Consider the following 25746-nt stretch of genomic DNA (forward strand, 5'->3'; position numbering starts at 1 on the left):
TATGATGAGCAATGGCCTGGGCCCAGCTAATTGTTTATTTTGTAAACAATTATTTTCTTCACTTTAGCCTGGTCTGGTGGCTTAGTGGACTAGTGCGTACACTGTAGTTGTCTGTGTTTGACCTCATGGTGACTGTTCATATTCTAGTGGGTCCACACAGGACGCTGCACGTTGCTGACGGATGGACATGCCGAAAAAAATAGTGACTTTATAAATATAACGCAGTGTGAATAGGAGATTGATGGATTTGGAGAAATTACAAAATAGAGGATTGGCTAGCAGACACCAGGAAATACAAGGAAACCTTTCCAAGGTTATACCATCTTTCAGTGGAATCTCATAATAACTCATGCTGGCCAAACACAGACATGATTGAAGACGTTCCCCTTCTTGCAAGATACTCAAGGTAACAAAATTCTTGTTTAACGAAAGACTAGAATTTGGAGTGATCTCCTCGAGTCTCTGGATGTCTAATACGTTATACTGAAGATTAAAACACGAGAAATCCCAGCGTGTAGAGAACAAGTGTTAACATATCTGGCGGGTCCTGATGAAGGTGGTTTCTATCGTTGTGGTTTGCCACCGAAACAAGTTGACCAAGTCTTTGTAAAATCCTACTGATTCTAGTAGCTCTGTATTGGGCAATAGACAGTAAACCAACGAAACGTGTTAACTTGCACAGATATATTAAGTTGTGAATGTGTATGAGGTATGAGTGAGTGAGTGGATTGTCTGCATTAGTTCTCTACCTGGTAATAAATGTATTAGAATGTGAATAACGAATGTTGTATTATGAATTACTGATGACAATAATGTAATTTTTTTTTATAACATTTTTAAGCTGAAAATAATGATATAAAAAAATTATTAAATGAAGAAATAATTTAAATAAAAATACATGGAGAAAGTAAAATGATTTTGGTAGTGCCCATGTCTATAATTAGAAGTTAAGTCCTGTAAGAAAAAATAGAGGTCATGAGTGAGTTGTTTCATAGTGTTTGTTGCTTTTTCCCCTCTTCTCCCTGACCTGAAAGTAACCATATTGGAGGGGGTCCCAGAATCTTTACCCAATCCACACAGCCTTTCATCCTTCTGAGGTCAATAAAATGTGTATCATTGAGTTGGGTAACAATAAAAATCAGTTATTAAGCACCAAGAAACCCTTATGGGTAAAAGTGGGCATTACAAGTCCACGTCAATTTAACAGCAACAAATTAAGCTGTGGCCTTTGTCACGGCCCACACACTGCTGGCGGCTTAGAGATCGCTGTTTTTAACCCCGCTGTCCCATCGGAAACATTCTCTTATTACACTGAATCGTCCTTCCCATTGTATGTAGGAGAAAATAGGTTCCCATTGCCCCCTCTGTTGTCCTTATCAATCCGGCATGCACAAACAGCACCACCCTTTAGTTTCCTCAACTGAACACGTGGCTGCACCAACGCCCTATTTCACATCATAGGGGGGGGGTATTTGTCTTTTACACTCACCTTCCTGGCGGCACTGGGTCTTTTCGTGGTGTTTCCTTGAGTCAAAACCAAGGAGAAGAGCAGGGGCTTTTGGGATACTGAATACTAAATGATCGGGACAGTGTCAGTTCGGGTCATTTAGGGCCCCATTTATGGCATTTTGGCATGGGGCAGTGCTGCTGTACACCAAAGTGGACGGGCAGGAATGCACCTGCCTCGTCAGGGGTAGTAAGCGCTATACAAATGCAATTGCAATACAATACAATACAACATATTTAAGCAATACGGTGTATTCCTGTCCTTTCTGTCTGTGCTGGCACTGTTTCGGCAACCTGGCACCAATGTAGGCACCCTTGAACCATGGGGCAAGGGTGCCTGTGTTGTCTGCAGGACTGTTTTTGTGCAGGAAGGGGCACCTTCTTGCATCAAAAACAATCCAAAGAGGCGATTTGCTATTCCTATGTGTGCTGTAGAATGCAGCACACATAGAAAGAGCTACTGCCCTGTGTTCTACTGTTTCTAGTCCTTTTCACATGCGGAAAAAACATGGACTTTAACGGGGATCGCATTAAAAGCTGTCTGGGTGCAGTTTTTGCCTGGTTTCAACTTAACCAGTTGAAATACAACTCGGACAAATCTGAGGTTCTTTTCTTCGGCTGTCCTCCGAATCCCTGTTGGAAGTCCTGGTGGCCGGCAGGTATGTTTCCTCCTTCCGCTGTGGCCTCAGTGGCTAGGAATCTCGGTGTTAGGATAGACAATTGTCTTACTCTTAAACCACAGATTCTGACCCTGGTTGGCCAGTGTTTCGGGATACTGAAAATGCTAAGGAAATTTCTCCCTTTCCTTTCCATTGCCCATAGGAAAACCATGGTGCAAGCTATGATAGGATCAAGGCTGGACTACGCTAACGTCCTCTACCTGGGTCTCCCGAAGTACCTTCTTTCACGCTTGCAGGTAGTGCAGAACTCGGCCGCATGGGCAATCTTTGGCCTCGGCCACCGATCCCATGCTGCGGGACTGCTGGAGTCTCTTCACTGGCTGCCAATTCAGAAACGCATAGAGTTTAAGGCTCTCACCATGGCGTTTAAGGCACTCCATGGCACCGGTGCCCTCTATTTGAGGAAGAGAATTGGTTTTCATCTGCCTTCCAGATCCTTGCGCTCGGCGTCATTGTCTTTGACCACGGTCCCGGCAATTAGGCGTGCTCGGATCGGTGGGCGGTCTTTTAAATACCTTGCCCCAAGGCCTGGAATGCCCTCCCATTGTCCTTAAGAAAGAGTGAGAGCTTACTGTCGTTCAGAAAGGAGCTTAAAACGTGGCTGTTCGGCCAATAAGTCTCCTCCATTTCGCCGGGGATCTGTTGTTATGGGTCTGATAGCGCCGGGACACTCTGTTAGAGTAGCTGAGCGCTAATAAAACACCAGCTAACATAACATAACATAACATGAGTGTGCACACGGCTGAGGCCTGCTTGCTGCTGAGGTACCACCACAGGGCCGGTGGCTCACTTGCTAAGCACATAAGGATCAAGTCCTATCTGTCTATATGAGCAATGACTCCAATAACCATGCGTATTCCATGTAATACGGCTTCAGTACTACCCAATGGAACTCTTAATTAGCAAACCTAGAAAAACGAAAACATCGTAAGGTTCCACACTTATACTTTGTACTTTGCATACGGCTCCCTGCTGCCATTTCTTAAGTCACTGAGCTATATTTCAAGGATTACAACTTGTAACTAGTAGGTAACATGAGGATCTCTGCAGCTAAACCAGTAATCCCTCAAGCTATGTACATAAAATACAAATCCTGGAGCTATGTCACACATTTTTCTTTGCAGCAGGCACTTTCACCCTCTATGTTATTTTATGATAACTCAAAGTTGTGACTAGATTGCACACAAATTTCTCCAGCAAAGGCATTAACTACCACGTAGTTTAATGACTTTCATTTCATGGTTCTACCACAATTTCAGTGACATGAAAGTTTCAGAGCAGAGGCGCCGTGAACCCCTCAGTTTAGCAGCTACAGCGGGGGTGGAGTTTTGATGGGCCTCTTCTGTCTGCAGCTAGCTGGGCAGAAAATACTAACAATTTACGTCAAAGGGTTGATGGGTAAGTGAATGAAAGGATGGATGGGTGGATGAAAGGGTGGATGGAGAGATGGCTGGATGAATGGGTAAAAGGATAGATATGAGAATGGATGAGTGAAAGGATGGATGGCTGACTGAAAGGGTGGATGGATAGCAGAGTAAAAGGATGGCTATATGGCTGACTGGATGGTTGAGTGAAAGGGTGGGTGAATGCATGAGTGGATGGATGGATGAGTGAAAGGATGGATGGCTAAGTGGAAGGGTGGATGAATGGCTGAGTGAAAGGATGGATGAATGGATGGGTGGATGGACAGGTGAATGGATGGATGGATGGCAGGTTGGGTGGAAGGGTGAATGGATGAATGGATATGTGTATGGCTGAGTGAAATGGTGGAGGGATGAGTGAAAGGGAGGATGGATGGAATAGTGAAAGGAAAGTTGAGTGAAAGGATGGATAAGGGGTGGATGAGTGAGAGCATAGATGGATTTGTGAAAGGGTGGATGGATGAGTGGATGGATGGGTGGAAGAGTGGATGACTTAGTGAAAGGATGGAAGGCCTAGTGAAAGGGTGGATGAATGGCTGAGTGACAGGAAGATAGGGGATTGGATGAATGGTGGATGGATGGATGGACGAGTGGATGTATGCCTGGATGGATGGGAGGGTGGGTGGATGGGGGGATGGGTGAATGGATATGTGAATTACTGAGTGAACGGATGGATGGATGAGTGAAAAGGAGGAGGGAGGGGTGGAAGAGTGAAAAGGTAGACAGATAGATGGGTCAGATGATGGATGAGTGGATGAATGGCTGGGTGGAAGAGTGGATGGATTAGTGAAAGGATGGATGGATGAGTGAAAGGGCGGATGGATGTATGAATGGATGGAGCAGCTAGAAAGATGAATGAAAGGGTGGATGGAGGGATGAATGACAAAGGGTGGATGGATGACTGAAAGGATGGATAGGTTTGATGAATAGGTTTGGAGAGGATAGGATAGGTTTGGATATGGATGTGCAGATGTTTTGATGGATGAACAGAATTGCGAAAGACTGAATGATTGATGAAAGAATGAATGGATGACAAAATATAAAGGTGAAATGGTGGTTATCAGTTGGCAGATGGAAGGGTGAAAGGATGAATGGATATATGCTTGAATGGCAGGGAGCTGTTTTGGGGAGGGTCGCAATGACTTCCTTCGTTTGTTTGGGGCCATAGGAGCTTTGGTTCAAAGTGAGGGTTCTTTTAATTTTCTGGCTACCCCCCCTGTTTCAGAGACCCACAGAACAGCCATGATGCTGACAGTTAGTTGCAGAAAGGGTTACACGACAGTCATGTAATGAGCAGAAACTTACATTCCCTGAGAAAGACAGACACAAACAACCATTTAATTTAGTCGAAGACATCCTTGAAGTAAATAGCCATGTCACAATCACGTTATTTACACAGTGTTTTTTCTCAGGCGTAACACGAAGCAACCAGGCTTTTCACACACAGGGCCAGCCCCTGAGAAGCATGAAAGAAGGAATGACGTGTGTTGAGACATAGTGGGAGACATGCTGAAACATGTCACATGCATGTGGCCATGGCGATTAGGCTAAAGAGAAAAAAAAAATGTTTTGTTTTGCAAACAGGCACACAGCGACTTCATTTACTGAATGAGAGAGAGCCACACATAGGTAAGTAGGTAAGGTAGGTAAAAAGGAATAATAGACACTAATCAGTGGAAAGAAAAACGCTCACTACCACACAATTTGGGACTTGATGATTAGAGCCCGCCAGGCCAAAGATATACATACGTTTTGAAAGTTAGTCCAGTGTGGGGGCAGTAAGTGAAAGGAATCCCTAGGGTGTTTGGTGCCGGAGAACGCTTGGGTTTGCATCCCTAAATCATATCTATATCACTAGAGGGGTATCTGAAGGAGGAAGGTGGCCCATTCGGGGAGGATTAATTGGGGTTCTTCTCTGAACTTTCCTTAGTGAAACTGATATCTTCCTTAAAAGTAACTAAGGCAGCAGCATGTCCGGATAACGTAGCCGCCATTGTTATGAAATCCAACCCTGAATGGTGGACTTGTTTTTCTCTAAAATCTTTGTTTTTGTAACAAGGGCAGGTAACTTTCTGCCTAGTTGGAAGGGTGCAATAATTAAGCCTATTCACAAAAAAGGAGTTGCATGACCCAAGACATTATCGTTTGATAAGTTTGCTCGACGTCGCAGCTAAATTGATTTCCAAGGAGATCGATCTTAGAGTCTCGTAAAGATTGGACTGAATCTCTATGGAACAAGGAGGTTTTAAAGAAGGTCACTCTACGGTAGACCATTGTGTTGGTCTGTGTGCTCTTGGACAGAGGCATTGGGAGCTAGAGAATCTTTGGTGTTGTTTTGTTGATTTGAGCTCAGCATTCGACCTTGTGGATCCCACTCTTCTGTGGGATAAGCTCCGCCATCTGGCCATTCGCAGTAGCTTACTCGCAATACTCCAGGACTTGCACCACCAGAACTGGCCTCAGGTAGAACCAGACTTCAAGGGGAGCCTTTCTTCAAGAATCCCGCTGGGTAATGGGCTACGGCAGGGCTGTGTCCTGGCTCCCACGCTGTTCTCATTATTCCTAGCAGATCTGCTCGTGCCCCTAATAATCCAAAATCTTTTATGTAGAAACTAAGTACCAGACATATTTCAAGTCTCCTCTATGCGGATGACTTGGCTATTTTAGACCTGACACAAGTGGGCTTCCAGAGGAAGCTGGAAATGTATCATTCGTACTGTGTGGCTAACAAATTAAAGGTTAATATGAAGAAAACAAAAATAATTTTGGGAAAAAACAAAAGCATATAAGTGGGGGCTAGGTAACGATATGGTGGAAGTGGTAACCTCATATAAATACTTAGGTATGCTGTTTAATAATGAGTTACATTGGACCATACATAAAGAAGCGGTGAAGGCGTGTGCACTCTCCACTATAGGTGGTCTAGTCACATTTAAAACCGCATTGGGATGACCATCTCTGTTCCCGGTACTTTCCGCTAATAATGCTAAGGTTCCACCTCAGTGTTTATATGAGTATAACAGTTGACCCTAAGCACAGAGGCAAGCTGGGAGAAGTGTGAGTGCACAGCCTGAAAAAAAGTGTTAGGTCTACCCCAAAGCACAATGTGCCCGGTGATAGGACAGGAAGGGAACCTGCAGGCGCGGATATTTTTAGCCTATGAAGCATCCATAGCTTTTGGAATAAGCTTAGACCCCTGGGATTCAGAAGGGGTCAAGCCTCAGTGCGATGGAAATATCAAGAAGTGAACTAAAGAGGGGCTGTGCAGGTTAGAAATAGATTAGTACAAATCGAGGTGTCATTGAAGGTTGAAAACATTAGAGCCTTGGAGGCATTCCACCTATGGAAGGGGGGGTTGGGAGAGGCCTGTAAGAGGGAATCTAGGGCAGGGGATTTCTATTGGGTTTCAAGAAAACCCTCATCGTGTTACTTGCTGGAGTCTTGTGAAAATCTAAGGATATATCCTTATATATCCGCATTGCCAAGCCCTCAGTTGCGTTTGCTGCTATTAAAATTTCAGGTGAAGTTGAATTTTCGGGTGCAGATTTACAAGCCCCTTGCACCACTTTTGCGCCATTTTTCCTGTTAAAAATGACGCAAAAGTGACGCAAGAGGCTTGTAAATCTGCCCCTCGATTTTTAAAACCAGGGGAGTTTGACGCGCCTTCTGATTCCGACAACTGCACCTGCGGATTACGGGCCACGCATTTTAATGTCCATCTCTTGTTCGATTGTTTGCATTTTTATAGATTACGATGTCAGATTTTAAAACCACTCTTTTTAAAATATATCTCATCGCAAGGCGGCACTGCGCTTCTCAAGAACATTGATTTTTTCGATGTGGCTCGTGCGTTAGCAAAACTTTTCAAAACTAGCCCCGGCTAGAAGTATTGCAAGAGAGTGATATTGCTTAAAGCTGGCCGGACTCCATGTTGATTCTACAGCGGGAGCGTTGAAGCGGCAAATTGGATATCATGGGACATTATTCAGAATCGTATTTTGTGGTCAGGTGCGGGGGGGGGGGGATGAGAGACATAGAAAAGGAGCAAGAGGAACACAGAGAGAGACACAAAAATATACACCGTGGGGCAGATTTACAAGCCCCTAGCGCCACTTTTGCGTCACTTTTCCCATGTTAAAAGTGGCGCAAAAGTGGCGCAAGGGACTTGTAAATCTGCCCATATATATACATATATATATATATATATATATATATATATATATATATATATATATATATATATATAGAGAGAGAGAGAGAGAGAGAGAGAGAGAGAGAGAGAGAGAGAGAGAGAGAGAGAGAGAGAGAGAGAGAGAGAGAGCAGCCGTTGAAAGAGTCATGCATTAGCAGAAGTAATAAACAGAGAGCGCTAAAAGAGACAGGGAGACAAAGACAGAATGCAATAGGAAGACAGACCTAGAGAGAATAAGACAGAGTGAGTAAGAGACAGACAGAAAGAGGGAGTCTGGTTTAGATAGGCAGACATAGATAGATAGATAGATAGATAGATAGATAGATAGATAGATAGATAGATAGATAGATAGATAGATAGATAGATAGATAGATAGATAGATAGATAGATAGATAGATAGATAGATAGATAGATAGATAGATAAGTAAAGAGAATAAACTTGTGAAACGAGCTAAGCTAGGGACTTTTTTCTATACGCTAATTACAATACACTCTTTTTATTACATTTTATTCACTATAATATTGCTCATGGTGTCGATGTAGCCATGTGCAAGGAGTAGTACAGAACATACAAGCATGATAGAGAGCCATCCGTGAAACAGAAGACGAGACCAGTGGTCAAGTTTAATGAGGGCTAACAGGGTTTCACCTAGTGTTGTGCCATTGCTCGACCTATAAAGCGCCCTGACATTGGCAGTAACATGCTGCGCGCTATAAACAACCACAAGGCTACGAGGTGACCGGTGGGATGAAAGTGAAGGTCACACCAGGTGGTCATCGGGAGCTGTGACAGGTGAGACCATGACCCCTGACCTCCCCCTGCCCTCGGGTCTCTCTTACCTCGACAGTGCGGCAGGAGGGCGCTGCTGAGTAGAATAAGCAGCTGGGCGGAAGTCCTCATTCCACTCGGGCGCTAACGGGCCACCGTCGGTCCGTGGGGTATGTTGGGCCCACCCTGACCCGAGAAGTCCACTCCAGCCACGAGCCCCCCGACCACAGGCACTCCTGACACCGACGCCCCCGGCCACCCGCTGCCCACCCAAGTCTCACGCCTGAGGGAGTGAGTGAGTGAGGTCAGTCCCTGAGTCGGAAACACTCCCTCGCAAGCCACCCTTCCCCTGCCCAGAGGAACACCACCCCCGGCCATGCTGTGGGAACCTCGCTCTAACCCACTCACGCGCCTAGACGCCATTTCCTGAGCACACAATGCAAAGGCCTGGGACTGAGGAAGGAGGGGGGTGCACGGCCAGGAGGGAGAGAGCAGCGTGGGAACAAGCAGGACTGGGAGGGGAGAGCAGTGGAGGGAGGGAGGGCAGAGATAAGGAGGGAAGTGAGGAGAGAAAAGGAAGGGGAACCGATGAGGGAACCATGAGAACTGAGAGACACAGATGGGAGCAGACGGTGGGAGAAAGAGTAAACAGAAAGGGGCGAGATGGAGATAGTGAGTACAAAGAGGGGAGAAAAGGAAACAGATGAACTACGACAGAGAAAGAAAACAGATGAACAAGAATGCGATAAACGAAAACAAAGTCAGAGAGAAACTAGGCAGAAAATAAATGACGAATGAAGTGCGAAAGATGCGAAGCAGCTTAAACAAAAGAGAAAAAGCTAGATAAAGGAGCAGAGGACAAGAGGATAAAACAAGACTGAACTAAGTACATTTGGAAAGCAAGAAATATAAAAAGTGTGAGAGAAGGGGCCATCAATAGAATGCGGCTGTGTCCAATCCGGGTTTGTTGGTCACACCTTGTACCGTGTTCTACAGGGAGAGGATGCCGGTCCTGCTTTCAAGTTGCATAAACACAAGCACTGCCCATCCTGTCACTGGCCTGTTACAGTGCTAGAAAAACACAGGACTCATCCTGCCCCAGCCCAACCAGAATTTCAGAGCAACTGCCCCCGAGTTTGGTGTGTGATATTCTAAGGCACCAACTGATTTCTTCTCAGCATCCCATCAAAAAGGCACGACCACCGGGAAATTGTGTATTTTTCCATTTGGACTAATGAAAATATAGATTTATTTCTCGGTTTAGGAAAGGATTAGAGCAAAAATATTGTATGAACAGTGTAATTTTCTGTTGCATTTTTTAAAGCACAGTGGACACACTTCAAGCGCATTCTTCTCATTTCGGGTATCTTCCAACCCAATATAGTACAACGCTACCACCTAGTGGCTAAACGTAGTTATATCCCACAGAAGTAATTGAAGGGAATGTAAACAATGACAATTTAAATTAAATTGAGCATATATTTAATTCTCACATTTCGATGGGAGCATTTTAGAAGGGTAAACATACAATTTAAGTTTAGAACGTGGATATTTGAGTTTTGATAGAAAGTCTCTTCTCTTTAGGTCAGGCACCTGCAACAGGAGAGCTGCCGAATCAACAATGTGGACAAATCAAGTCTTGGGAGAAGTTTTAATTACGTTGGCGAAAACAGTAAAAAATAAAAATAAATCACACAATTATGCAATGTGCGTTTTTGCACCATTTTTTTCACCCAAGGATATCTCGCGGGGTCTGACAGAAAGTGTCTCACTGAGAGAGATTTTATACTCGAATGGGTCTCCTATTGGTATCTGGTGAGAGCTTTTTTGCGCGAAGTACGCGGTTGGAAAATGTGATGCGAGATACCGAAAATCACATTTTTATTTTAAAAAAAAGCATAATTTTGAGTAAATGTGAAATTTCACTCAATTAAATTTGAAAAAAATTACGATATTCAACCAGTCCGAATATTGACATCAACACGTGCGCAGCTGTTTGTCCTAATTGTTTTGTTGGGATATTGGCATTATCCTAGGTCCATAGCAGGGTTGCAACTAGACCCGACCTTCGGGTGGGGGCTAACACTCCAGCCATGACTGACACTAGCATTGGTCGCACATGGTGCAACGGTCTTTTTTGGCGCCCCCTCCCCCATTTCCTCCTTCTCCATGAATTCCTTCACTACCACTCACCAACAATGCATCTCATCTCGCTATAGCACCTTTCTGACAAACATATAGGGGCAGATTTATGTTGGTAATGCGCCACGTTTGCGTCACGCAACTGCGGCGTAAACGTGGCGCATCCCTACGACCAATTTACAACGTGACGCATCTAGGCAGATGCGTCACGTTGTAAAGCACTGCGCCACATGTGGGCGTTCTGGCGCAGGGTGGGCGTTCCGGGGCAGGTGCGCCTCGCAAAAGTGGCTGAGTGAAATCTGTAAGATTTCACTCAGTCACTTACAGGCCAATGCTGTGTCAAAACCCTGCGCCTGCTTGAAGCAGGCGTAAGGCTTTAGGCAGCATTGGACAGATAGGGCACCCCCGAGCCTTGCTGGAGCTGCGTCGCGCTTGCGACGCAACTCCAGTAATGCGCCACCTTTACGGCACAGATGCGTCACGCATCTGTGCCGTTTTTGCACCATGGGTGGCGGAGCTGCGGCGCAAAATAACTGCCGCATCCCTGGGGATGCGCCAGTTATCATAAATCTGCCCCATAATTTTTTTATAGCGCTACTCATGGTTTATTCACACTCAGGGGGTCATTAGGAAGTCCGCCCGCCACCCAGCGGTAATGGGACTGCCCGCCTGCCATGCGGCGGTCCCGCACCCCTGATAATGAGCGGTGGTCGCATCTGGCAATTTAACATTGCGGCGGGTGCTGCTGGCTGCAAATGGCCATGTTGTGCATTTCCATGCATAACGTGGCAGGCACCGCGCGGTGCCTGCGGCCTTGTGCATGGAAATGGAGGGGTGTACCATGGGTACCCCCCCTCCAGTGCACCCCCTCCCCTCAGAGGGGGCCTGCAACTGGCCCCCAAAGCCAATCCCTGCCAGCCTTATTTTACAGTTGTGTTTTATGTTGTGTCATCGTTGCGCCCCATCTCAGAAGGCTTGCATCCGTACTCACAATTAGTGGATGAGGTGGAGAAAGAGGAAATCTAGAGAGTCCAGCTTCAGCCACCATTGAAGCTGTTGACAAATGAGAGGAGTCAAATGTATTTGGCTTTCAAAAGTCATCGAAGAAGGTTTCCAATACTTCAGTAGGCGGGTTAATAAGGGGTTTAAATGTAGTCTTGTCCATGGCACCAGAAATAAACAAGTAAACCATGTGACCATGAAGTATTAGCCCATCCATGCCAATTCTTTGAGATAGGAAGTATGTCAGAGCTTGCCATAGTCTGATTACTCTCTCCTGAGGAAGGAACACCATAACTGCATCTCTCCTGAAATGTGCCCCAATGAAAACTTGATCTTGACCGGGAATTAGGAACATTGAACAATAGACCATATCTGGATGCACAATCCATCACCACCCTGTATCCTTCCAGATCTGCTTCCATTGATGTAGCCACCAGGAGCTAATCTTCCAGGTATGGGAAAGCAGACAAGCCCTGAAGATGTAAAAAAGAGATTTAGGGAGCCATACTTTTTCTAAAGTTCGGATTCCAAAGGGCAAGACATGGAACTCATAATGTTTCCCAAAATTACACGTCTTAGAAACCTCTGATGAGACACGCCTATAGGTATGTGAAACTGTGTGGACATTTGTCCATTAGATCTGGAGAGATCAAATATGCTCTGGGTTGAATTACAGGAAATATCTTCTTGTGTGTTTTTTCCACCTTGAAATGGATTACTTTGATCCATCTGTTCAAGTTCCTGAGACCTATGATCAATGGGAAACCTCCCGTTGATTTGGGGACTAGAAAGGTCATTGAGTATGTGCCTTTGACCTTCTCATTCTTGGGAATGCAAGAGATGGCTCCTTTGAGAATCAAGGAATGAATGGCTGTTTGCATGGCTTCCAGTTTCACACGGTCTTAAAGTCTTGGGATATGAATGGTCCCAGGTGAGGGAGGGATTGATGCAAACTCTATCAGGCATTCTTGTTTGATTACTGATAGTTCCAAAGAGAATTAAATGGATTTTACCCATTCCTGCAGAAAATGTTTTATCCTTCCCCCAAACTGCCACTCTAGGCCATCTCCGGCATCATCGCGCCTGCTGAGAATTCTTGGGAGAAAAATACTTTTTTTTATTGTTATGATTGACTCTTGAAGTTCTCCCCGGCCATCATCTAAAAACACACAAAATGGCTAATTTTAAGAAGTGAAATGCTTCCCGGGCATAGTGTGTATCCGCATATGACACACTCACATGGTAATGTGGTCCAGGGCTCTGTTTTATTAGCTACAGCTATAGATTTAAACCACACCACCAGGTGCCAATGCTGATCAGTGAGAAGAGTTACAAATGAACAATAACTCTAAAAGTAATTCACATCCTCTCTGGCCCTCGATGGCTGGGTACTGATGCACCGTTCACTGAATTAATATCCGCGTTGGCTTCGACTGTGTGGGGGTAGAGAAGGCGAGCAGTCAAAGTTTCCGTTGGGAGGGTGGCAGCTGTGAGAAGCTCAAATACTGTCTGTAAATGGAACAAGCATTTACAATGCAATGGCCTCGGCATTCTTAAAGTTAGAGCTATTGGCATTGCTCATGACATTATTTTTATTTATGTTTTTTTTAAAAACATAAATAAATGGCATTGTCATTTACAATGCCAATAGCAGGGCAGGAGAGCAAGCACAACGAACGAGGGGGCAGGACAGCAAGCACAAGCAACGAGGGGGGGCAAGAGAGCAAGCACAAGCAACGAGGGGGCAGAACAGCAAGCACAAGCAACAAGGGGGCAAGACAGCAAGCACAAGCAACGAGGGGGCAGGACAGCAAGCACAAGGTGGCAGGACAGCAAGCACAAGCAAGAGGGGGGGCAGAAGAGCAAGGACAACCAGCGAGGGGGGGGGGCAGAGAGCAAGCACAACCAACGAGGGGGTCGGGGAGCAAGCACAAGCAACGAGGGGGCAGGACAGCAAGCACAAGCAACGAGGAGGCAGGAGAGCAAGCACAAACAACGTGGGGGCAGGAGAGCAAGCACAAGCAATAAGGGGGCAGGAGAGCAAGCACAAGCAATGAGGGAGCAGGACAGCAAGCACAAGCAACAAGGGGGCAGGACAGCAAGCACAAGCAACGAGGGGGGGCAGGAGAGCAAGCACAAGCAATGAGGGGGGGCAGGACAGCAAGCATGAGCAGCGAGGGGGGCAGGAGAGCAAGCACAAGCAATGAGGGGGGGCAGGAGAGCAAGCACAAGCAACGAGGGGGGGCAGGAGAGCAAGCACAGGCAACGAGGTGGGCAGAACAGCAAGCACAAGCAACAAGGGGGCAGGACAGCAAGCACGAGCAACAAGGGGGCAGGACAGCAAGCACGAGCAACGAGGGTGGTCAGGACAGCAAGCACAAGCAACGAGGGGGCAAGACAGCAAGCACAAGCAACAAGGTGGCAGGACAGCAAGAACAAGCAACAAGGGGGGGCAGGCGAGCAAGCACAACCAACGAGGGGGCAGGACAGCAAGCACAAGCAACGAGGGGGCAGGACAGCAAGCACAAGCAACGAGGGGGCAGGAGAGCAAGCACAAGTAACGAGGGGGCAGGAGAGCAAGCACAAGCAACGAGGGGGCAGGACAGCAAGCACAAGCAACAAGGGGGGGCAGGACAGCAAGCACAAGCAACGAGGGGGCAGGACAGCAAGCACAAGCAACGAGGGGGCAAACAGCAAGCACAAGAAACGAGGGGGGGGGCAGGACAGCAAGCACAAGCAACGAGGGGGGCAGGAGAGCAAGCACGAGCAACGAGGGGCAGGACAGCAAGCACAAGCAACGAGGGGGGCAGGACAGCAAGCACGAGCAACTAGGGGGGCAGGACAGCAAGCACAAGCAACGAGGGGGGCAGGACAGCAAGCACAAGCAACGAGGGGCAGGACAGCAAGCACAAGCAATGAGGGGGGCAAGAGAGCAAGCACAAGCAACGAGGGGGGCAGGAGAGCAAGCACAAGCAAAGAGGGGAGACAGGAGAGCAAGCACAAGCAACGAGGGGGCAGGACAGCAAGCACAAGCAAGGAGGGGGGCAGGACAGCAAGTACGAGCAATAAGGGGGGGGGCAGGACAGCAAGCACAAGCAACGAGGGGGCAGGACAGCAAGCACAAGCAACAAGTGGGCAAGACAGTAAGCACAAGCAACGAGGGGGCAGGACAGCAAGCACAAGCAACAAGGGGGGGCAGGGGAGCAAGCACAAGCAACAAGGGAGCAGGATAGCAAGCACATGCAACAAGGTGGCAGGACAGCAAGAACAAGCAACGAGGGGGGGCAGGAGAGCAATCACAACCAGCGAGGGGGGGCAGGCGAGCAAGCACAACCAACGAGGGGGTAGGACAGCAAGCACAAGCAACGAGGGGGCAGGACAGCAAGCACAAGCAACGAGGGGGCAGGAGAGCAAGCACAGATAACGAGGGGGCAGGAGAGCAAGCACAAGCAACGAGGGGGCAGGACAGCAAGCACAAGCAACGAGGGGGGCAGGACAGCAAGCACAAGCAATGAGGGGGCAGGACAGCAAGCACAAGCAACGAGGGGGCAAGACAGCAAGCACAAGCAACGTGGGGGGGCAGGACAGCAAGCACAAGCAACGAGGGGGGGCAGTAGAGCAAGCACAAGCAACGAGGGGGGGCAGGAGAGCAAGCACGAACAACGAGGGGCAGGACAGCAAGCACAAGCAACGAGGGGGGCAGGACAGCAAGCACGAGCAACTAGGGGGGCAGGACAGCAAGCACAAGCAACGAGGGGGGGCAGGACAGCAAGCACAAGCAACGAGGGGGGCAGGACAGCAAGCACAAGCAATGAGGGGGCAAGAGAGCAAGCACAAGCAACGAGGGGGGCAGGAGAGCAAGCACAAGCAACAAGGGGGGGCAGGACAGCAAGCACAAGCAAGGAGGGGGGCAGGACAGCAAGTATGAGCAATAAGGGGGGGCAGGACAGCAAGCACAAGCAACGAGGGGGCAGGACAGCAAGCACAAGGAACAAGGGGGCAAGACAGTAAGCACAAGCAATGAGGGGGCAGGACAGCAAGCACAAGCAACGAGGGGGGGCAGGAGAGCAAGCACAAGCAACAAGGGGGCAGGACATCAAGCACATGCAACAAGGGGGCAAGACAGCAAGCACGAGGTGGCAGGACAGCAAGCACAAGCAACGAGGGGGCAGGACAGCAAGCACAAGCAACGGGGGGGGAAGGAGAGCAAGCACAACCAGCGAGGGGAGGGGCAGGAGAGCAAGCACAACCAACGAGGGGGCAGGGGAGCAAGCACAAGCAACGAGGGGGCAGGACAGCAAGCACAACGAACGAGGGGGCAGGAGAGCAAGCACAAGCAAAGAGGAGGCAGGACAGCAAGCACAAGCAACGAGGAGGGGCAGGAGAGCAAGCACAAGCAACGAGGGGGCAGGACAGCAAGCACGAGGTGGCAGGGCTGCAAGCACAAGCAACGAGGGGGGCAGGAGAGCAAGCACAACCAACGAGGGGGCAGGGGAGCAAGCACAAGCAACGAGGGGGCAGGACAGCAAGCACAAGCAACGAGGAGGCAGGACAGCAAGCACAAGCAACGAGAGGGCAGGAGATCAAGCACAAGCAATGAGGGGGCAGGACAGCAAGCACAAGCAACGAGGAGGCAGGGCAGCAAGCACAAACAACGAGGGGGCAGGAGAGCAATCACAAGCAATGAGGGGGGGCAGGAGAGCAGGCACGAGCAACGAGGGGGCAGGACCAGCCATGTTTGCCTGGTGTATCATGGCAGTGATTCACAACCAAGCAGGGTTATGCCGCTCTGCAACGCTATCTATGCTCCAGTGCAGGCCGCTAGTTAATACCTTCTAAACAGCCCGCACCAGGAGCCACCAGATCGAGACGGACCCGCGGTGAAGTACGAGGTGGAGCACTAGAAGAACATATCCAGTTCAAAGAACCTTGTTCAACAACTAAATCTGAAAGTGGATACCCAAGGTGACACCGTGGTGGGGTTAACAGACATAAGAATTACGGAATCTTGTACTAAAATTCGAGTTAACATAATGAAACTTTGAGGGAAGCAGCTAAGCATACGAGAATTGCAAATAAAATGACCAAATTGAATACAAAAGCGCCCGTAAGGATATCATTTCCACTACAACCAATGTGATGAGCGATTGATGAGCTCTCATTTGGATACGATAGGAGATATTTCCCTATTAAGGATCTTGATAATACGCGATCTAATACAAAGAAGGATTCCACCAAACTTGGTATTGATGACCCCAATTATTTTGTCCTGAGGAAGGTGTAACCATATCCAAGGCTATAACACCGAAACGAGTCGACGCACTAAGTCTATAGAATCCAAATAAAGCAGAGTGGTTCCATATATACGCCAATCTTGGACATTGGAATGCTCACACACATGATAATAAGGCTATTGGATCTGATTATCTGGGACCAACATCTGTTGTTCCACTGAAAAGAAGGGTTTTTTTTGTCTGTTTTCCAATTATGTTATATGTACTTATTGTGTGACATTTGTTCTTTATGTATACTGTAATGACTTTTTTGTATTGATGTTTTATAAATTTTTTTATTGTAACTAGGAAAAGTGTATATTAATTTTCTTTCAGAAATAATTGGTCTTTCTGAAATTTTAATTTGTCTGTGGGTTCCTTATGTTAAGGATAATACCCTGTCAAGTGAGGTGAAAGATTTTTTAATAAAGAAAACGTATATACGTTACATTTTAGTTGGTGGCAAAAATTCTTTAAGAATAATGTGTTTGTGTCACAGTTAAGTGTTATTTAGGATGCAAAAGTATTCTTCATAAAGTTAGTCCAGGGAAACTCCCTTTGACTTTGAATGGCAATTCACGTGCATTGAGATGAAAGCACAATCTATCCCTGCTTCACGAGCCACACAGTGCCAGGCACAGCATTAGGCTCTATGGTGAGGGTTAGCCCGGCACACTCAAAGTCGGCGAGATGTTTCCAGTGATCCTCGTTGTGGCCCCAGTGTACCGCCCACTTAGTATCGGATAAGGAGTCCGAGGACGCTGCAGATGTGTATTCTCGTGCCGGCGGTATCTATGGGCCAGAACTGCTGCACTCTGCAGCAAACTATGCAGTCCTTACAGGGCGCCACAGGATAGCATCATTCTGCCCAGTGCTGCTAGAGCTCTCCTCCTGAGCCAGCACACGTTCAGCTGCCCGCCACTCTCCCAACTCACCGTTGCAGTCCGCTCACAGCACCCACTACCAGAGTGTGGTTCTTCTGTCCCCCAGGGGTCGCAGCAGCGCTGACTCGAGTAGGATAGCCACCATGGCCTTGCCTCCGCAGGCGGGCAGATTGTCCGTTAATGTAGATAGCCTAGGCCGCTAGCCCCTCTGGCGCTGCTCATACCTAGACTTCCATACGCGCTCACTAAGCAGTTGTTCTGCTTCGGCGCCATCAGGGAGAGGCAGCACAGTCCGCAGCGGCTCCACCAGGCACACCCGGACAGTCAAAGCGCCAGCCGCACCATACCCACTGCAACGCCAGGTGCCCGCCGGCTTCAGATGTGTCCCCACCGCTGCAGATGATGTCGCCATGGCACACACGAGACTCGGGAGCACGAGAGGGCTTTGTTGGGTGCTGTACAGCAGATTACACTCCGAGCACGCCTGACAGGCACTCGCCAGCTTCCCCTGTCGGACTCCGTCTCGGCCTCAGCATGGATGATCCACCATGCTGCAACCGCCGCGAACATCGTGAAAAACGGTGATAACACGCACTAAAGCCCTCGCTGGTTATATAAATAAAATCCACGTGTGCTGTTGAATCGAATATGTAGCAGTTTTCCGCTGGATGGAGAGCAAGAAAAGACGAGGGCAGCTAGGGAACACGCGACCGGTCAGACAACGCCATGCACACCACCTTGTTTCTCCGAGGCAAATCAAAAACTGTCTCGGAGAAACCAGCATCATTTTCGGATTCGGGGGTGCGGTTTTCTTTCTCTCCTCTTCCTATTGGCTGGAATGTAAAATTCCAGCCAATGGGAAGAGGAGAGAAAGAAAACAAGAAAGAAGCGAAAAAACACGCCCCCAAATCTGAAAAAGACGGGGGTGGAAGGGAGTGATGCCCCTGTCCTCAAATGGCTGGCCTCCGTTTAGGAAGCCAGCCAATGGAGAAGAGGGGCGGGTTCAATCCCCACTCTAGGAGACATTAAATCTCGGAGCGAGACTACGCAAGCGCAGCCTACGGTCCGAGACCTAAAAATAGCCTGAATTAGAATGTCAAATCACTGCTGTACCTTTTGCCATGGGGGTTAGATGTCTCTAAGTAAAGTGTGGAGGCCCCTCAGAAGTCTCTTTCTTCAGAGATAACCACTGGCACACAAGGAGGAACTGCATAGGATCCCAAACAATGCACCTGACCCCAAAACTGCCCCAGCGCAGTAACAATCCAATAACAGATACCCCTCCTATCATTCCTTACCTGGATGTTTGCCTTTGACCTTGTTCAGCGCCGGGGGGCCTTTTTGGTCAGGGTTGAGCTATACTAATACATAATTGCCAAGGCAGCAGGGGGAACATGGCGGCGGGAAGCTGACGGTCGCGGCGGAGCTCCCCAGTGTGTGGCGTTTGAACCGTCACTAGCGGTCAGCGGCTGCCACTTTTGTCTTTTTTTTTTCTCTTCTCCTAATAATTTTTTTGTAAGGAATGTTGTTTTGATGCAAGTCTTTGCTAAAACTCACCAGCGTTAGCACCCGCGTCCCATCTCTGTGCCTTCCCGGAGCGTTGAGCGAGTCTGCGCAGTCTCGATCTGGCACAGACTCGATGGTTTGTGTTGCCGGGGGAGGAGCGGTATTGGAGCCCCCGTGGTTCCGCGAGTTGGTCAAAGAGTGGCAGAGAAACCCCAGGAGACTGCCTCAGCGTTTTGGTCTCGGAGGACCAGTCTTGTTTGTTTCCGGAGGAGCGGTCAGGCCTGGGATTTGCCGAGTAAGTGCCGGGAAAGTTACCTGGCAAGATGGTGAGGACCGGCGCCCCATCAAAAGAAGGCTCATTGCGACTAACCCTGGGCGCAGTGCTTCGCTCCGTCCACGGAGTATACGTAGTGTTGCCTACTTTGCGATTCGCAAAGTAGGCGTAGTAGGCAACACTACGCACACTTCGTGGACTGATCCAAGTCGTCCGCCACCCGCTTCCCTCTCGCCCTCTTCTAAATGCCTATTTTAATCTAAAATAGTGTAAACGTAAATTAAAAGCACTTACCTGATATGCGGCGTCCCGGGGCTCCCTCTTCTGCTTCGCGCCGACTTCTTCCAGCCAAATGCGCATGCGCGGGCGCCCGCGCATGAGCATTTCTCACAAGAAATGCGCATGTCTCCCATATTACCGTCACGAAACAGTGGGAGTTGGGCAAGAGAATGGTAACTCTGAACTCTTTAGGGGCTCGGACTCAGCTAAAACTTCCTGCATCTCTCCGGATCATGTGGAATAATCACATGTACAATTTGCGCCAAACAGAGAAAGTTGATCTTAATTGACAAGATTAGAAAAGGTAGAGGCAGCGGAAGCAACAGCGGGATCTAACTAACAGGGACCCGCCTGGCATTCGGCTATTATGGTGAAAAAAAGAGGGAGAAAAGATATAAAATAAGAACACAGAAATTACCGGGGAAGAGTATAGCTTATTAAAATTACCCCGCTGCTTTGATAGGTTTTATCATCTCTAATTATGTACTTACTACTTAGCCACACATAGGGGAGGGGCTCTTAACCAAAGAACATATGCTCAGAGAAGAAGGGAGGGTTCCCCTGGGTGGTGAGGGATGTCTAGGGTCACGGGGGGTAGTGGGGGGAGGGGGTGCACGGGTGGGGTTGCAGTGGGAGAAAATATAAAAATGATTCCTTATTTCCCTTCTTTTCTTTTTTTGTTGAGTAAGTTGTTTATGGGGTGCCTAGCCAATGGGAGGGAGGCAGATGAACCAATAATCCATGACGACTGCTAGGATAAGGTTTATCTCGTGGAACGTTAACAGGCTTCGTTACCCACGAAGACAAAGGCTGATAATGAAATACCTAGAACAATCCCCAGCCCAAGTGTTCCTCTTACAAGAGACCCACTTAAGCTCCGTTGAGAGTAAGACTGTTTTTGGAAAATACAGATGGGTGGGACTGATCTGCTGCTCCGAACAGACAGTTTTTAATAAGGGAGTTGCAGTCTTAATTAGAACAGGAGCCGGAGGCACCATAAAGTCCATGGCGACAGATCACACGGGCAGGTGGATTACGGTACAAGCCGATTTTGGGGAGTTGAGCTTGCTATAGTATCTTATTATGGTCCTAACATTGACGACCCTGCCTGCTTAATCAGAGTACAGACCAAGTTGGTGGAGGCTACCACTCCGGTGGTAGTTGGGGGTGATTTTAATGTCCTTCTCAATCCCCTTCAAGACCGGTCAAACCATAGCCAGCATGTTGCTGCCCCCCCCCATGCGTCGGGCAATGATTAATATGATTCACAAGCTCAGACTGGTGGACGTTTGGAAGGCTAAGAAGGGGGCAGAGCCAGGTTTCACATACTTCAGTAAAAAGCATGGGCATTCCTCAAGAATTGACTATATTCTTATGGATAGATAGGGCTTAGAGAGTTTAGAGGATATCACTATTCTTCCAAGCATCTTATCTGACCATGCCCCTATTTCATTTTCACTCTCGATGGGTCGGCCTAAGCCTAACCTTACGCCCAGATGGACCTTAAAAAGGGTTATGTTATCCAATCAGGAAATAGTTTCCGCCATTAGAACATCCACTATCAACTTTTTTTCTGATAATATGGGTTCGACGTCATTTGATTATGTCTGGGACGCATTTAAGGCCCATACTCGTGGCTTACTACATAGCCTGATACGCGCCAAGAATAGGGAGGAGGCTCTGGAATTCCAAAAATTGGAAGATAAGATATCTATCCTAGAAAGAGCGAGATTGAGTTGCCAACCAGACAACTTGCCACAAATTGTTAGTGATTTGGAACACCTACGACTGGAGTATAGGGGAAAGTTAGACCAAAAAGTCAAGGCACAATGATCTGTTCATAGTATGGAAAACTATGAATACGGAGGGAAAGCTGGAGCCATCTTAGCACGGAAGATAAAAGCAGATCGCGTAAAAAACAACATTAATAATCTAATTATAGACTAGTCCGGGCTACCTCTTGTAATCAAGAGGATATGCAAAGGTGTCTGCTTACCATGTTTTCTAAACTCTACGAGGAGGAGGCCACTCCAAGTATTAATAGTATTCAGAAATGGCTGCAAAATAAGGCCTTACCAATTCTGACAGGCGAGGGCCGAGACATGCTAGACAGTCCCTTCATGGCGGAGGAAATTAAGCTCCATATAAAGAAAATAAAGAACAATAAAGCTGCAGGGACCGATGCCCTTCCAGGTGAAGCTTACAAGGTCTTCCAGTAGGTTATAGCTCTTAGGTTATGTGAGCTTTTCAATTACATATATAGCTCAGGAGGTAGGGTCCCCCCGTCGTTGAAGGAGCCCACAATAGTGCTTATTTTGAAGCTGCGGAAAGATCCCCTCAAAGCAGACTCCCATAGGCCAATCTCCCTGCTTAACGCGGATTATAAGATCTTTACCAGCATATTGGTAGGGAGATTGGTCAAGATGGCTCCACAACTGATTAATGCTGATCAAAAGGGCGTTATCCTGGGCAGGTACATTCAGGAACAAACTATGCAACTAATAGGCAGTATTAACCTAGCGTTGGCACGGTCGGAGCCCCTGGCAGTGGCTGCGTATGACGCAGCCAAGACTTTTGAGCGTGTCAAGTGGGCCTTTCTTTGGTAAGTTTTAAGAACAATGGGATTTGGTTCAACATTCATACAAACTATCACTAGGTGCTATGAGGGCGCCTCTGCAGTTATCCTCTCAAATGGTCTCTTGACACCGATCTTTAGTATAAAAGGGGAACTCGTCAGGGGTGTCCCATCTCGCACCTTTTGTTAAATATATACATCGAACCCCTCGCGCAAGCATTGAGATTAGACAATCGGATCACCCCCTTTACAGTCTCTGAATATAGCTGCAAATTAGCTCTATATGCTGCTGACTTGCTGGTTTATACTAACAATCCAGCGGAGGTGCTACCTAGGGTGGAGGCTACTCTGAATGAATTTGGTCTGTACTCTGGGTACTCAGTCAACACTACCAAGACTGAGGTAATGTGCTGGGGTGTCAACAACTGGCTAGGTATTTGTAGTAAAGCGCTCAAGTACCTGGGGATAACCATAGTACAGGATCTAAATAATATCACCCAGATAAACTTGAAGAAAGTGGCCAAGGAGATCGACCACCTCTTCTCCAGATGGCAGAATCTTCCTCTTACAATTTATGGCCGTGTAAATCTAGTTAAGATGGTTATCCTTCCCAAATTGACGTATTTATTCAGTACTATCCAGATAAGCTTTTGGGTAAATTCCAGAGCAAAATAGGCAGCTTTATATGGTCTAATACAAACTCCAGGCTGTCTTGGAAAAAGCGAAAACAAAAACTTTTAAAGGGTGGTCTTGCGTTGCCGGATGTGCTCCCGTATTTATTCTCCTTTCAGTTAAAAAATGTTCGTTGTCTTCTCTCTAGTCCTGATGATTCCAACTGGGGTCGGATCTTGACTGTAATGGCTAACCTCGAGGGAGGGGATACTGGATTTTTGTACAAGTTCGGGGCGCCAAAGTTTTTTAAGAAGGTTCGTCTAAAGGTTTTAAAAACAGCACTCCATGTCTGGTATAAAGTCAAGGTGAGATGGGGTATGAGATATTATTCAGACCGTGCCCCAATCTGGGACTGCCCGAATGTCTGAAAGACGGCTTAGCATCCCCCATCAAGAGAGCAGGGATTAAGATCTGGTCTGACCTCGTATCATCTGATGGGGTTCTTCCTTGAGAAGTCTTGAGAGTAAAAATTTGGGGCTCCTTTTCCAGATTTAAATATTTGCGACTGTGTTCCTGGTTTTCTGCAGAAAAGGAGAACATAGGTGGAAACTGGGAGATTGAAAATGCCCTCCAAAGTGCAAACCCAAGAAAAAAGAAGTGGGATTCTGGTATAGGAGCCTTTTAGACGTAGAGGATGCACAGCTCCCCCCCCCTCTTATCTTGTATGGAATTCCATCATTCTGGAAGATGTATCAGTTAGTCTATTAGCTCTATCCCTTCAAACTTTATATAAGTTTGTTAGGTCAGCTGCTCTTAAAAAGTTTCACTTGTACGTTCTTAATAGGCTGTATTATATGCCCAAAAAAATTGCAAAATCTGTTTTCTGTCCCCCTCCAAAGTGCCCTAGATGCTACCTGGTTGAGGTTGATGATATCCATATTTTTTATGATTGTGTTACTTTGAGTGACTTTTAGCTCAACGTGGAGAGTGCCTTGGAAGGTATTTTTAAAGTGAAGCTGTGCCTTAATCTAGCCTGAGTCTTGTTTGGCCTGGATATGGATCTCATAAGCCAGTTATCTGCGGCACAAGTGGGTTTGTTTTTCTGTTTAGTCTTGATCGCCTGCAGAGAGATTTGTAAACTGTGGAAAGATCCTAGACCCCCACTTAAAGAAAATTGGTTGCGTGCTGAATTAGGCATGGCGTGTCAGGATTTGGGCTTGGAAGATAATGGCGATAATAATGTCTGGGCACCATTGATTTTGTGGGGCAAGGAAATGAGGCTGGTCTAAGGCCTCAAAGGTCCAATGATTACACCAAGCCTCGTACAAAGAAGCTGGCCTGGTTGGTTCAAGGCGAACGCATGAACATTGGCCCTGGGCGCCCAGGCCGGAATGGGCCTTTATTGTTTATTTTGCAGATGCCAATGGTGAAATGAGGACCCAAAAAAATTAAAAAATACATAAGTGCAAAACAAAGAACTGCAGACCCTGTAATGGCTTGTGATGGTTTCCTTAGAGGGGTCAGTTTTCTCTTCCAGGTGGTTGTGCAGACAGGTTTAGTCTGCAGGCGTCCTCCGATCAGCTCAGATGGAAGGATACTGAACAGCCGCCATGGGATAGAGTGAAGTCTGATCGATGGCTACATGTTTGGGCTGGTCCTCTGCACTTCTGGTAGTTCTTCTGGTAGTTTATCATCTTTTCCTCAGTTCAATCAATCAATCAATCAAGACATTTGTAAAACGTGCTACTCACCATAAGGGTCTCAAGGCGCGGGGGGGAGGGAGGTGCTGCTACTGCTCGAACAGCCAGGTCTTGAGTAGCCTCCTGAAGGTTAGTAGGTCTTCGGTCTGCCGTAGGAGGATGGGGAAGGTGTTCCAGGACTTGGCGGCAAGGTAGGAGAACGATCTGCCGCCGGTGGTTGCTCTTCGGATGCAGGGGACGGTGGCAAGGTCAGCGGAGCGGAGCTGGCGGTTCAGGGTGTAGAAGGTGAGTCGTTTGTTGAGGTATGCTGGTCCGGTGCCTTGTGTGCGTGGGTGAGGAGCTTGAAGGTGACCCTCTTGTTGACGGGTAGCCAGTGCAGGTCTCTCAGGTGGGGTGTGATGTGGCTGTGGCGAGGGATGTCGAGGATCAGGCGTGCAGAGGCGTTCTGTATGCGTTGCAGTCGTTTCAGTAGTTTGGCCGGGGCTCCCGCATAGAGGCTGTTTCCGTAGTCCAGTCTGCTGCTGACGAGGGCCTGGGTGTCAGTGGGGATCCACCAGTAGGTCTTTCCGAGCATGCAGAGGGTGTTGAAACAGGAGGATGAGATGGCGTTGACTTGCTTGGTCATGGAGAGTGTTGAATTGAGGATGAATACCAGGTTGCGTGCGTGGTCGGTGGGTGTCGGTGCTGCTCCCAGGGCCGTCGGCCACCAGGAGTCGTCCCAGGCAGATGGGGTGAAGCCGAGGATGAGGACTTCCATCTTGTCCGAGTTCAGCTTCAGACGGCTATTCTTCATCCATTCGGCGAAGGCTTTCATTCCTTCGTGGAGTTCACAGCAACAGCAGGTTTCTCCACAACCCCAAAGCCTACCCCTGGCAATGAAGACAGACACTAATATAGGCATGTCTCAATTGCAATCCTCCCTCCCTGCAGG

The 25746-nt window shown here is 47.8% G+C and overlaps 1 protein-coding gene across 1 annotated transcript in view; it reads right to left on the bottom strand.

Moving 5' to 3' along the window:
* The window catches only part of LOC147660783 (neurogenic locus notch homolog protein 1-like), a 415745-nt gene extending 406922 nt beyond the window's left edge, over nucleotides 1-8823 (bottom strand). Inside the window, exon 1 of the mRNA XM_086951469.1 lies at nucleotides 8640-8823. Coding sequence (XP_086807595.1) covers nucleotides 8640-8700 — 61 coding nt within the window. The 5' untranslated portion in view covers nucleotides 8701-8823. The remainder of the gene's footprint in view (nucleotides 1-8639) is intronic.
* Nucleotides 8824-25746: the final 16923 nt, after the last annotated feature.

Source organism: Lissotriton vulgaris, unplaced genomic scaffold, assembly GCF_964263255.1.
Source record: "Lissotriton vulgaris unplaced genomic scaffold, aLisVul1.2 SCAFFOLD_1465, whole genome shotgun sequence".
NCBI classification, from domain to species: domain Eukaryota; kingdom Metazoa; phylum Chordata; class Amphibia; order Caudata; family Salamandridae; genus Lissotriton; species Lissotriton vulgaris.